Source organism: Aphelocoma coerulescens, chromosome 14 (genome assembly GCF_041296385.1).
Source record: "Aphelocoma coerulescens isolate FSJ_1873_10779 chromosome 14, UR_Acoe_1.0, whole genome shotgun sequence".
In the NCBI taxonomy this organism is placed as follows: Eukaryota; Metazoa; Chordata; class Aves; order Passeriformes; family Corvidae; genus Aphelocoma; species Aphelocoma coerulescens.
Genome location: NC_091028.1, coordinates 10,669,099 through 10,682,768, shown reverse-complemented (window position 1 = coordinate 10,682,768; position 13,670 = coordinate 10,669,099). Strand labels below are relative to the sequence as shown.

The window sequence follows — 13,670 nt, the reverse complement described above, 5'->3', positions numbered from 1 at the left end:
CATGCCCTCATCCCCTTGTGCAAACCAGGAAGCTGGGAGATGTTTCCTGCAGCAAGGCTGGAATGCCTTCTCTGGGATACAAGGTTTCCCATGCTGGGCAGCAGCCTGGGTGCGGCACTCCAGGTGCGGGTCAGGCATAGTCTGTGCAACTTTACGGCGTGTTACTTTTGCCTTTTGATGCTGCTCTGGTTTGCCTGACACGTGCCATGCTGTCAGGAAGGCCAGTGGAGTGTGGGCTCTGGGACTCTGAGATGTGCTGCGACCATCAGAAAGGCTCCCAGTTTTCCTTCAGGGCTTGGAAACAACTACTTTATTTTCTGCAGCTCATCATGAGTGTGCCCAGAGCTCTAGAGGGAGGCTGCATCCCATCCCCTAGTGTGGATATGCCAATGTCAGGCAGGTCCTGCAGCAAGGAAGGGACTGAGAGGTGGTTCCCATCTGCTATAACCCTGCAGAGCCCTGAAGCCAAGTGTTGGCAGCGGAGACCTGCAGACAGAACAGGACACACTCAGCTCCTTCCCAAAGGGATTTGCTTATGCCTGGCAGAAACAGCAGCATTGTGTGGGGTTGGAGCATCCCCCACTTTCCTGTCCTGGGGGGTGTGAGGCTCAGAAGGATGTGGCCAGGCAACGTCCTTTCACTGCTGGCTTGTGACGAGGACTTTCAGCCTGTCCCCAAGCAGCAAGCAGGGAACTTGCTGCTGAGGCTGCCAGGATGGGGCTGTTCTGTGTGTGGGAGGGATGGCAATGGTCCATGAACCCCCTGTCATGGAGCCAAAATGCTCTCAGAGCTGTTTGTAATAAAAAAATCACTCCCGAGTGAGCAAGAATTGGGTTCTGAGTTCGGCCTGGGGTATATGGGTCATTATTTGGAGTCACAGCTCATCATAGGCTTGCTGGCCTGACATGAAGGGGACATGGGACCTGTGTCTCATCAGAACCTAGGCTGCCTGCTAAGCTGGGGCTTGTGGAGGTCCACAAAGTCCTCCGTAGTTCTGCTTGTCCCTGAGCACCCTGGACTTTGCCCAAAGGGGTGAGAAAAGTGAGATAAGAATTGCTGCACTGAGGCTATGAATCCAGGACCTTTTTTATTTCAGCCTGTTCAACCAGTTTTTGCTCTTGGCTGAAAACAACCTGGCACACATGAAAAAAAGGCAGTTTTCCAGCCAGATCAGTTCTCCAATCTGATTTGCCGTGCAGCTGCAGAGGCAGCAGTGCCAGTGTGGTGCCAGGATTGCCTGAGCAGTGCCATGCCAGAAGTGCAGCCACCATCCAAACTGAGCTCATGTGCTGCTGGGGGACATCTGCCATGACACCCTGTCACCCTCCACCACTGGATGCTGGAGTAGATGATGTAGGATGAAGCTGAGGGCTCAGAGCATTTAGTTTGGGGATCCTTCTGGTGTCCCCAGTATTTGTGGCATGAACCTGAGTCAGGAGAGGTTTAGTTTGGATATTAGGAAAAGGTTCTTCCCCCAGAGGGTGGTCAGGCACTGAACAGGCTCCCCAGGGAATGGTCATGGTCCCAAGGCTGCTGGAGCTCAGGGCAGTCAGCACTGGGCAACGTGGGCTGGTGCACACAGATCCTCGGCAGAGCCCTGCCAGCTGATGTACAGCTCTAGTGCTCCCAGCCAGGCCCAGGGACTGGTGGGCACTGCCATGACCTACCTCGATGTCTTCTCTTGCAGAAATGGCAGCGTCGGTTCTTCATCCTCTACGAGCACGGGCTGCTGCGCTACGCCCTCGACGAGATGGTGAGTGGCCCAGCTGTGTCCAGGCAGGGGATCACCTGGGTTATCTGCTGCCCTTGGAATGCTCTGCCAAGCTGGAGGAGAGTTATGCTGTCTGGGTTTGACTCTGTGCCAGGCTGGGTTTGTGTGAGAGCTCTGTGGACACTCTGCAGAGGATGGTGGGTGTTCTGGAGGCATGTGGGTCCCACCTGGCATGGGATTCATCAGTTGCTGACAGATCCCACACTGGCAGGAAGTGCTGAAGGGGGTCCCCAAGGTCATTCCCCCTCCTTTTTGCCCAGTTTCCCAGTGCCAGCTGGGTTTTGGTTGTGGTGAATCACCTTGGCAGTGTCCAAGAAGGAGGCCCTGCCTAGCGATGCCCGTGGAAAGTAGGTCAGCTGGAATGCCTTCCCATTGCTTGCCTGCCCTGGAGCTGCAGCTTGTCACCAGCACTGTTCCCATTGGTAAAAGGGGATCAAAGGAAGGGAAACCCATCTGCTGTGAGCTGCAAAGTGGGGCTGAAGAGCCCAGTAGGTCAATCCCAGGAGCACCCAGGACTGCTGATTTATCCTGCTGGCTACAGCAAGCTCATGGGAGGGTGCCCAAGGCTGAGCAGGCTGGCACAGTGGACACCCATGTGCTGGGATCTACCTGGGCAGGAAGCTCAGGAAGCCAGCGGGGGACAGCACACCTGTGGGACAGGGACACACAGGGACACCTGTGTCGGTGGCAGGGAGGCTCCCTGTGAGGTCAGTGTGCCTTGGTCCTCCTCCAGTGCCTCCTGTGAGAGCACTGTGGGATGAGGCACTGCTAGTGTGGCTCAGATTTCATGCTGTGTTTGTTTGTATTTTTACTTGGGGTTGGTCCAAGTGCCCTAAATAATTTAAATGTCTTCGGTAGGAGCAGTGGAGTCTTTAATACATTTTCAGTGTCAGCAGCCTGGCTCTGCACTGGGCTGGTGTTTCCTGTCCTACACTGACAGGAGGGTGGTTTGTGTCTGCGTGGAGATTCCCCAGTCTGAGGTAGAGGTGCAAGAATGGTGGGGAGCACAATCTGGATTTTTTTTTTTTCATCCTGAGGAGGTTGACATTCCCCAGGTTCTGCTGCATCTGGGCAGAAGCAGACAGGCAGTGCCTCAGCCCCGTGCCACAGGGGCCATTTCCAGAGAACACCCAGACAACAGCAGGAGCATCCCGCATTCTTCAGGCACCTGTTGGGCTTTTTCCCCTTGAGAAGGGAGAAGGTGGAAACATACAAACAAAAAGGGGAGGTACACATGTGCGGTGCGGGATGGTGTCCCAGGCAGTGTGACACCACTGTGCTGGCTCCTGGACTTGCTGCCCCATGGCCACTTGTGGTGAGATGGATCCCAGGAGGGTCTGGCCTTGTCATAGTCATAGATAGAGGAGACTGTCATGGATCCTTCCTCCTCACTGGGGTTTGACACATGGTGTAAAAATATCCTCCTGACCTTTCCACCCCTCCAGCTGTGCCGGCCCCTTGCCCTGTCCCCACCACCTCCGTGGCCTGGTGAGGAGTAACAGGGCTGGGGCCTCATCCAGGGGGTGCCAGCAGAGACACTGTTTTTATAATGTGGGATCCACTTTGCAGTCCTCTCAGGGATGATCTACCCCCAGTGTGCCCCAGTTTCTCCCCAGGAGCTGGATGGGGGTCCTGTGGGAGACTCAGTGCAGAGCAGCCTCTGGAGTGTGTGGGAGCCGGGCGGCAGCTGCCCAGAGACCTCCCAGGCAGTTACAGTCTGGGATTGAATGGCTCTGCTTGAACCTTTCAGACAATAATTTTGTGGGTTTGGCGATTTTTGCTCTTATTAAAAGAGGAATTGGAGGGAGGGGTGAGCCTGGGAGGGGAGTCCTGGGCTGGTGATGGTGATGGAGACATTCCTGTGACTGGCCAGGGAGGCTCTGCTCCTGGCTCCCAGCAGGTTGGAGAGCAGTGGGGTGTGGAGGGGCAGCTCAAAGCCCAACCCCAGGTTGGGGAGACCTCAGGGAGTCCCCAGAGATGTTGGTGTTGTGGTACTCAGAGTCTGTAGGATGGGGCAGCATTGGGCACAGGAGCCTTTTACCATGGGATGGGTCAAGTTTGGTGTTGGATTGGAGCATGTTAGTAATGGAAGGTGGGACAAGCAGGCACCAGCTGCCCTGCTGGCATCCAGCTCTCTCCTGAGACCTGCCCAGAGATATCCCAGAGCTGATCCTGAGTCGGTGCTCCTGCTTGGTCACCTTCTTTCTGTGTGTCCATTGTTCTGTCTATCCTTTCTCTGCCCTAGTTCCAGTCTGAAAACAAAATGAGTTCAGCACGATGGCTGCGGTGGGGAGAATTTGCACAGGCTATGGACCTTCACCCCCTCAGACCAGGCTGAGCTGCCAGACTCTCTCCCTGGTGTCTCCCTCTTTCACACTGGCTGCGGCTGGTGGCATCCAGAACCAGCCTGGCCACTGGGAATGCCCAGCAGATCCCACCCCCTTCCCCTCTGTGGGGATCGTGCCAGCAGCTGTTCCCAGCTCTGCCGAGCCCTGGCTAAGCTGAGCCTGCTCAGACGTGCAGAAATTCCTGCCTCCCAACTGTGGGTGGATGTGAAGGTTGTGTGATCACTTGGGGTTGCCTTCCCATGCTGAACATCCACAACTGCACCCCGATGGTGGCTTGCTCCCACTGTTTGATAAACCTTCGTGCTGGGACTGATGATGACAGGGGGTTGATGCTTCTCTGCAGCAGCTGGAGGATGACAAAGCCACTCTTACTGAGGGAAGGCAGGAAAGAAGTTGGGGACAGGCTTGGGACTGAGCTGCTGTGTTGTCAGTGTCCAAGGAGAAGTTTCAGTTCTCCTGGTAAAACACCCTGTGGTCTCCAGTGAAACCACTGCTGTGAGAGAGCAGCCCAGCACCGTGGTGCTGGGGCAGTCCGAGAGGTTTTGGTTGGGATATGGGAGCTGCCACAAGAACAGTGCCGGGCTCAGGGGCCAGAGCCAGCGAGTGGCAAGTGCAGAGCTTTTGCCTCCTTTTGTTTTGATTGCTGTGATCTATAATTAGCGGCTGAGGTCTCTATAAATAGAGCCCGTCTGCGTGGGAATGGAAAGGCAGGAGGGGTTTTGTAGGGATGGAGAGCGCTGCCATGTCCCTCCCTGGGCCTGCAGGTGGGCCCACGGCCTCAAGCAGTGCCTGGGGATGCATCCAACCCTGTGGCTGGGGCAGGTCAGAGGAGAGGGTCTGGATCTCCAGGCCAGCTTCTTAATGACTCACTGCATGTCCAGGGCCAGGCCTTGTCTCCGTGCCTCAGTTTACCCCTCTGCCACTTCTCTTGAGCTGAGATTTATACTAGGTTGGCATTTTGCATCTTCCCTGGGGGTATTCTCGTGTCACATCAGGCTTCCTTTTGATAGCTGAGACTATTAATTTAAGAGGTTTTTTTCTTTGTGCATATGCTGGTTTGAAAACAGGACAAAATTTAGGCTTGTCTGGGAGCATCTCAAACTCGCTGATGCTGTGAATGAGAGCCAAGGTGAGAGCATCTTCTGAATGGGCTCTTTTAGTTTCCTTGCAGGGATTCAGGAGGAGCATCCCTGGGCATGACATACCCTTTTCCCAGCAAACTGACTTCAGTGTGTCTGGCACTTCTCAGCTTGATGAAGTGTGAGGATGGGCTGTGAGCCCTAACTCTACCCTACCTCTTACTTGCTGCAGTCAAATTGCTTTCTGAATTTGGGAAAGGGTCTAAGAGGATGCTTAAAGCAATAGTCAGCCACCTCAATACCAGAGTTTGCTGGGGTGGTCCTGCTCCTAAATCAGGAACTCTGATGGATCATAGTATCATTAACCTCAGTACAATGGAGCAGACATCCCCGCTCCAGCTTGTGAGGGCAGGGAGGGAGGTCAAGAGGGAGCTGGGAGCTGATGGGACTGGGGTGGGATGAAGAGTGAGGCCAGCCTGGCATCTGGGAATGGTTAAGGGAGCAGTGGGACCCCTGGGCTGGGTGTATAAATAGGAGAAGAGAGGCCAGCTCAGAGGTGGGAGGTCTGGCACTGCACAGCAGGGCTGTGGTGTCACATCTGGAGACCTGCTCGGCCCTAGGCCCCACTCCTGGCCACAGAAACCTAAAGAACTGATAAATGGGTAAAAAGGAGAATGGTGTAAGTGTTGGTAGCATCTGGAGGGGGATGAGGGAGGGATGCATGCTCAGTGATGTTGTGATCCATAGACCTGTGTAATTATTGTTTCCTAGTTCACCCCCCTCCAAAATCCTCTTTATTTGAAGGAAAGGAGCATTTTAAAGTGTCACTGTCAGCAGAGCTGTGCCGCGTTAATTTTCATTGTAGTTCCCTCCTTTGTCATCTGTATTGTTTTAAGAAGCCAAGAACCCGTGTGTGTGTTTTTCCTCCTTTTCAGATCAAAGCAGTTTACTTCAGTTTTGGCACAGAACTGAAATTCATTGGCAGGGATTAAAACAAACCTTAAACATCCTGGCCTCTCTGTCCTTACTTTTTCCACACGTTTTGCCACTTAAGTATTTCCAAGCTCTCCCTGCCCCCTCGTCCATGGGAGCACCAGGCTTTACAAACCCCATTCCCCTCATCCCCTGTGGTTTCCCCTCATGGACACAATTTTGCCAGTGCCTCTGTTTGCCAGATCAAGACTTTCAGTTTCTGTTTAGCATAAAAAGCTTTTGGCTTGAATCAAAGTGTGTTTGAAATTTAAAGCAAGCAGAGACAGGAAGGCTGGGTGGAAGTGACTGTGTGAGGCTCAGATGGTGACAGGGACCCCCATCCCAGTTTTTTTCCAAGACTGGATGTAGTAAAGTCAGGGTGAACAATGATCTGTAAGGAGGTTTTATGTGGGATGTTCGGTGCATATCTCAAAGATGGTGCAGTAGCAATAAGGAAATGATGGGAAAATTGGGAAGCAGAGATCCTTTCTCCTCCAGGGAGGCTGGGCAGGAAAGGGACATCCAAAGAGAGAGGGGACAAGCACATCCTTGTGACTGCTCTAGAGGAGATGCAGAGACAGCACAAGTGCTGGTGACTCTGAACAGAGCTTAGAGATCTTTGATGAATTTGTTGTGTTTAATTTTCAGTACTGATTTGGGGGGAAAAAAATACATGAACCTGCAGGGAGCCCTGGGAACTCATTCCCCGGGACATTGCTGAAGCCAGGACCAAGCAGACTTGAAGGGGTTGAAAGAAGGATGCACAGCTCTTCATTTGTGGTTTTATATTAATGTCTGTCTTGATGCTTATCCAAGTGTCATTACTGGGATTGGGTGTGGGGATCCCATAATGGTGACTTTGGGGGATTCATGTCTTCCCATTTCTCTCTGCTCCAAGTGTCTGGCCCCAGTTGCTGCTGGAGGCAGGTCCTGCTTTCAGGACACCGGTGGGCTTCTCCAGGAATCATTCCCTACACTGCTGACCCCTCTCTTTTATGTCTTTTAGTTTGGCTTAGTGTGTTCGGGAAGGTAAAACTGCTGAGCTGCAGAAGGGCAGTTTGGGGCAACAGGGAGGTCTCCTCCAGGGATGGCTCCCTCATGAGTCCTGGTGACTGACAATGGCCAGGGACCATCATCGGGGCCCCAAAATTGCCTGTGTTTATTGTGAGCTTTGGAGAACACTGTTGTCCACATCCAAGCCCCCTGAGAAGGACATTTTGTGGCTGCAGGACCCTCTCAGGAGAGGCCCCAGTGTGAAACAGCCCGTGGTGGGAGGTTTGGGAGTTAACAGGCAGAGAGGGGATGAAAGCAGAGTTGGGAAAGCTTGATGCAGCCAGCGACCTCCTAACACAAGCTGCTTTGATGACCTGGCCCAGGTGCTTCCTTCCTGGAAACAACACAGCCCCTGTTGTCTTCTGCAGGGCGAGCCACAAAGCTGGAATTGCTCTTAGGCTGAGCAGCCTAAGTGCAAGGACAGGTTCAAGTGGCTCCATCCTTCTGCTTTTTCCCCACTCCTCATCCCTCGGGACCTAACAAAGACATTTGTGTAGAAGACGTGTGCCAGAGCAGCGAGGGAAGTGAGCTGGAGTTTAAATTGCATTTGTCTTGTTCATGGGGGGCAGAGTGAAGCAGGCACTTGTAGCAGCTGGAGTTCCTTTGTGACTCCTGGACCTGTGACTTCCAGCCTGGCTGCGGGCTCTTGGTGAAGGAAAAATTGTATCTACTGTAAAAGGTTAATGTGGAAATCAAGCTCTGATGGCATTTAGGAGGGAAGATGTCAGGGCTGGCAGTGAAATGACACAGCTAAGGCTGAGCAGTTACCCTCACTCAGGCCCCCTGATCCCCCCAGGCACCCGGGGAAGGGGCTGCAGCAGTGGGTGCCTGATCCCAGCTCTTTCCAAGCCAGGATAGTGCTGGGCTCCCAAGCATCCCCCAGCCCCTGGGTGGCCGTGCCAGTCCACAGACACATGAATGACTAAACTATCCAAGGAACCAACAAAAACACCATTTTTTTTCTGTTGCCTGGTGCTGGGGAGGGGGTGTAAAATGAGGTGCCTGCAGAACGACCCTGAGCCCACCAGCTGCAGCCATGTGGTGGGGATGGTGTCGGGTTTAATTCTTTCCAGCCCTGTTGTAGGCCACTGGATCAGGTCAGTGAGGACCACCAGTAGGCCGTGGGCTACAGGTTGGGTGGCACTGGGCAGCATCCCTTTCCCTGCTCCTAGAAGAAGCAGCATTCCAGCAGCTGGCACATCCCTGTTCCTGCTGAGGGTCATGAGGGATCCTGGTGTTGACTGGTGGGATTCAGTGCTGCAAACCCCTCAGTGACAGCTCAGAGAGGAGGACAAGGATGTGAATGGAAAAAGGCAACAAAGCTGCTCCAAAAATCAAAGCGCATTCCCCCTTTTTTCCCCCGGCAGAGATCCTGCATTCATTGATTGTTGACATGACATATGTGGGTTGGAGAGAGGCAGCGGCAGCTTCTGGCAGGGGAGGAAGGGGCTGGGGGGGCCGGAGGGGCTCTGCAAGCCGAGATGCTGATTACCAGGGGCAGCAAATAGCTTGCAGCTGCCTCCGCTCAACACGCTCTTTGTGGCGCTTGCAGCCACTCTTTGGACGCAGCTATTTTTAATTTCCCCAAGCGCGCACAAAGCAAAGGGGGTGGGCGATGCCGCCGGCGTCCCCCCTTCCTGCCCCCCGCTCCCACCCCTTTCCCAGCCAGCCCTGCGCTTCCCGGCTTCCTCCCACCCTCCGGGGAATGTGGGGAGCTGCACTCCCTCTTTTTTGGTTTTCTTTTATTTTTTTGGGTCCGCGTTGGGAGCCGGCCTTGGCTTCCCCCCCACCCTGCACCAGTGTGTGCGGGGAGCTGGGAAAATACAGAAATAAATAAATACGCAATTAGGCAGGCGTCCAGCCATGGAGGGGGGCGTGCTGCAAAAAGAGACTCTGGCCAAATTTTGGAATGCCTGAGAAAGCGGCTGGAGCCGTGGGCGAGTGCGGGGTTGTGGGCTTCCCACCGCCGCTCCCCTCCCGACGGAGAAGGGGTGGCTGCAACCCCTGAAGAGGAGGAGGAGGAGGAGGAGGGAGGGTGGCAGCTCCCAGCCTTGCTCTCGGGGGGTTTTCCACCCGCTGGCATCTCACTGAGTCCAGGACAAGGCGTGTTTGTGCTGGAGCTGTGATGAGAGCGGGGGGTCTCAGCCCCCAGTGTGCTCTTGCCTTGGCTCAGGAGCTATTTTTCCACCGAAAGCCGAGGTGTGCCCTCTGTTCAAGCAGCAGCACAGTTTGGGGTTAATAAGTTACTTATTTGCAGCCCTTGTTTCTCTGTTAGGTAAGCATTGGTGAATATGATATTTCTGCTTTATCCCAGGCATGAATTATTCATCAGGTTTGGAGGCTGTAAAAGGGATGTCAGGTTAAAACTTGCGTGGAGACAAGCTGAGGTCTTCAGTGAGGTTTTGTAAACAGCTTTTCTCAGGGTTACTAAATGCAGGGTTTTTGCAGGAGTCTTCCCCCTTTTGCCTGTGCTGTTTTGAGGCATTTCTGGTGAAGGATGAGAATTTCCAGGCAAGTTTGATTATTTGCCTTGCTTATTGAGTTATCATGGGCTGCAAGATACAAAAGTAGGAAAAAAAAATGCCGTAAAAATACTATTTTTCCTTTATGATGGACCAGGTAACAGCATGTGAATGCTCTCTTGGCAATACATATTTTGTAAGACCTTTTTATTTTGCCCTGTTTCTTCAAAGCTTCAGAGGAGGCTCTTCCCTGGAGTCACTGAAGTCTGACTGCAAGTAGGTAATGAGATAAAACAGCCAGACAGCCTTGCTGAAAGTTGAAATTACCATAGGTAAATCACGTGTGCGGCAACTTTGCTTACCCTTCACCTCCTTCCTGCAGGATCTGATCCAGGAGCTGGTTTGTGGGAGTGTGTTAACAGGCTTGTGCTCTGCCGCCCGCCGCAGGCAGCTCAGCTCCTCTTGTGCTGCTACAGGAGAGCAGGTCTGGGGACAGAGGTGCTGGGGGGGGGGATTGGGTGCTCCAGCAGCTGGGGAAAGCTGGGAAGGTCCCACCTTCCATGGAGGTTTTCCCCCCAGTGTTTTCCTGGCATGCACCCCACCGCCATGCCCAGTCTCTGCTGTCCTGGCACCCCTTGCCACAGGGCTGCAGGGAGGAAGTCCTTCCCTGTGAGGGTGGGGAGGCCCTGGCACAGGCTGCCCAGAGAAGCTGTGGCTGCCTCATCCCTGGAAGTGTCCAAGGCCAGGTTGGACAGGGCTTGGAGCAACCTGGCATAGTGGAAGGTGTCCCTGCCCATGGCAGGGGCTGGTACTGGATGGGCTTTAAGGTCTCTTCCAACCCAATCCATTTTGGGATTTTGTGACATGATTCAGGGGGTCTTGGCTTTTGCACTCTCCAAGCCTTGGGTGCTGTGGCTCCAGGTGCCGTAGCTGTGGCTCTCCATGATTTTGTGGCCAAACAGAGCCCTGGTAACCTGCAGTGAGGCTGTGGGCTGCTCTCTCACTGTGACCCACGGCTGTCACCACTCTCCTCCCAGTTCCCTTTGCTCTGGGTGACAGGTCCTTGGGCGGAGGAGACACAGGGAACAGGCACACAGGATCATTTTAGCGGTGTCCTGAGCTCGTACGGGATTTCCACCTGTTGTGATGGTGTGACTGGGGAGAAAAGGTGGGGTTTTGAAGCACACCCAGCCTTAGCCCTTTCCTCCACATTTCATCAGCCCTGTTGTGGTCGCATCGATAAAGTCACAGGGATCACCAGGGCGCTGGGGAGCTACTGGGATATAATTAGGGTTTTGGTTCACTTTCCTGGCTGCTTTCCCATTAGGGGAGGGACAGCAGGGATTATGGATGGAGCAGATGTGTGGAGGGAGGGGACATTTGGCTTGCATGGGTGGTTAATGTCATGTACAGTCCAATGCTGGGGGGGGGTGAAGTCTGTCATTCCAGGCATGAGGGATGGAGAAATCTCTTGGGCTCATCCCCCTCACATGCACTAACCCCAGATTGCTCCTCTCTGCTGGGATTGCACAGCTGCTCCCAAAGGAGGGGTTGGGAGCAGCTCATGGCTGTGAACTCCCTCCTTTCCCTGTACACCTCTACAGGAGCCAGATGTGAGCAGCAGGTTTAGGGAGAAAATGCTGCTACCCTGGGACAGTTCCAGCAGCCTCGTGTGTTATTCCTGAATTTTTTCTGGGCATTTAAAGCACTTTTTACCCCAGGTGCCGCTTGCCTGTGAACCTGGTGGTGCCTGCCTGGCCAAGACAGCTCTTTGCCATCAGTGTTGGTGCCTCTACCACATCGTGCCTGTGGCAGCAAAGCCCAGCTCGAGGTGCTGCTGGGTGGTCTCCTTGCCCTACAACAACCATGGGAGCCTGTTGGGAACTTTTTTCCTTGGAACTGGCCAAAAAGCTCACATTTTGTGCCATTTGGTGGGATGGTCAGTGGTCAAAATTTGGAAAACCCTCTCCAGCCATCACCTTGGCTTTTGGGAAGGTCTGCAGGGTCCAAGCTTGTCTGGAAGCTGCTGGAAGGAACACAGAGTGGGTGTGGGGTTTTCTGTAGGGTGTGGGGTGCAGGATGTGGATGCTGCTTGGTTGGCCAAGCCAACCTCTTTGGCTTGGGTTGGCCCTCGCACCTCCAGCTGCAGACCCGCGTGTGCCCTGGGAGCCCGGCCTCCTGGTATTCCCAGCCCAGCAGGAAGCTCTGCAAAGCTCATAAGAGAGGTGCTGGGGAATAATGAGATTTCCAGACTAATTTGGCCGGATTCAAGAACTTCCACTGAAGCATCTGCACCCGTGGGAGTTGGCCGAGCCTCTGGCGGATGTGGTGCTGCTGATCCCCAAGGTTGTCCTCTCCTCCTCTGCAGTCACCGAGTGCCAGTACAAGATCCTGTATTGACAGTCCTGGGGAGTGAAACTGGGAAACCCCACCACGGTGGCCGCAGGGCAGTGCAGGGCCTGAAATTATCCAGAGCTCCAGACGATGGCTGTTGGAGGTGGCTTTCATGGCTGTGATGGTGCTCATGGCTTGGTCTGTCTTTGCACTGGTTCCTCTGCTCGGCTGCATTTGCAGGAGAGGTTGTGGGATAGCTGGGGACAATGACACCTGTCTCTGCTTCCCCTCTAGGCTGGAAAGGAAATGGGTTTACTTAGTGGGAGGTACAGGGATTTGATTGACCTAATTTGCTGCTTTGCTTGGATGACAATTACCTTGGTCATGTTCCCTCACCCCCATGAAGCAGAAATCCAGGTCTAGCTGTGATGAAACAGGGCTGGCCAACATGGTTAGAGGTCATCCTGCCTCTATCCAAGCTTTCCTCTTCCTGAGCTGTGTCCAAAACTGGCATTACTGTGCGTATGACCATCTCAGTGTGTGGGTGACCTTAGGGAGCTGTGGTTGCTGGTGTTTGGTGAAGCCCCTTGCTGCTAGGGAGGGCCGTGTGAGCCAGCGTGCACGGAGGTGGTGGTGAGCTCCTGCACATGTGTGCCTGGCACGCAGTGCAGGGACCACCTGGGACTCATCTCCTACACTGAGGGGGTGGAGGATAAAGTTGACAAGGCCAATTTGGAGCAGTGCAATTTAAGATTCAAGTATCAAGATGCAAATGAAGCCCATTTCTCCTTCCCACCCCCAAGTGACTGCGGTTCCCTCTCCAGGAGACTCCTGCCATGATCCCTGCACCAAGCTCTGGTCCCTCTGTGGTCTTGCTGGGTTTTTGCCATTGGGCTGATTACCATGACAACTTGCTGCAAGGCTGCAGATATTTGCTTCTTCTTTGGTTGTTGTGCCTGTGCATCAGGGAGCAGGGAAGATGCCATGCTGGCAGCTGCGAGCAGATGGGGTCGGATCTGTTATCATGTATTCCTCCCACCCCCCTCCTCGGAGGGGAGGAGGACATTTTGCATTTTAAATGCATCTAAATCCTGTAGGGCAAGGGGAAGGAATAACTATTGGGTTTGCAGGGCTGCAGGGTGGTGCCTTTGGCACTGCAGGGCTGGCAAGTGCCTGTGCATTGCTGGGCTTCTGCTTTGGTCCCCAGAGAGCTGGGATAGAGGTTGAGCAGATGCTCCAAACTCTTTGTGCAACGTTTGGCTTTTGCTTTGGTCTGCAAACAGCTGGGATGGCAGCTCAGAGCACCCTCTGGATCCCCCATCCTGGTAGGACCTTGCTGTCCTTCCCATCATGGTACCGATGTTTTCTGCATCTCTCTCCCTCTTCCTCTCCAGTGGCATTGGAAGTGGAATGTGCGTATCCATGGGTGCAAGCTTCCCTGAAAGGCTCCCTGGATTTGTCGATGCTGCTGTGGACCTAGAGGGTCAGACACCAGTGCTGAGGGCGGTTGAACCCACTTGGTGACCACCACTGGGTTTGCTGACCCTCCCTGCCCAGCATGAGTGGTTGTGCCAGGACTGGATACGGCTGTTCCCACCATGCACAGACCCCTCGGAGGCCGTTCAGCAGGAAAGAGGTTAACAGGAAGGAG

General features: G+C 54.0%; 1 protein-coding gene across 3 annotated transcripts in view; it reads left to right on the top strand.

The window, feature by feature from the left end:
- The window catches only part of MPRIP (myosin phosphatase Rho interacting protein), a 74,269-nt gene that overhangs the window by 11,579 nt on the left and 49,020 nt on the right, over positions 1 to 13,670 (top strand). For all 3 annotated transcript variants that reach the window (XM_069029803.1, XM_069029801.1, XM_069029802.1), the window contains exon 3: positions 1,688 to 1,753. In XM_069029803.1, the coding sequence (XP_068885904.1) occupies positions 1,688 to 1,753 (66 nt within the window). The remainder of the gene's footprint in view (positions 1 to 1,687; positions 1,754 to 13,670) is intronic.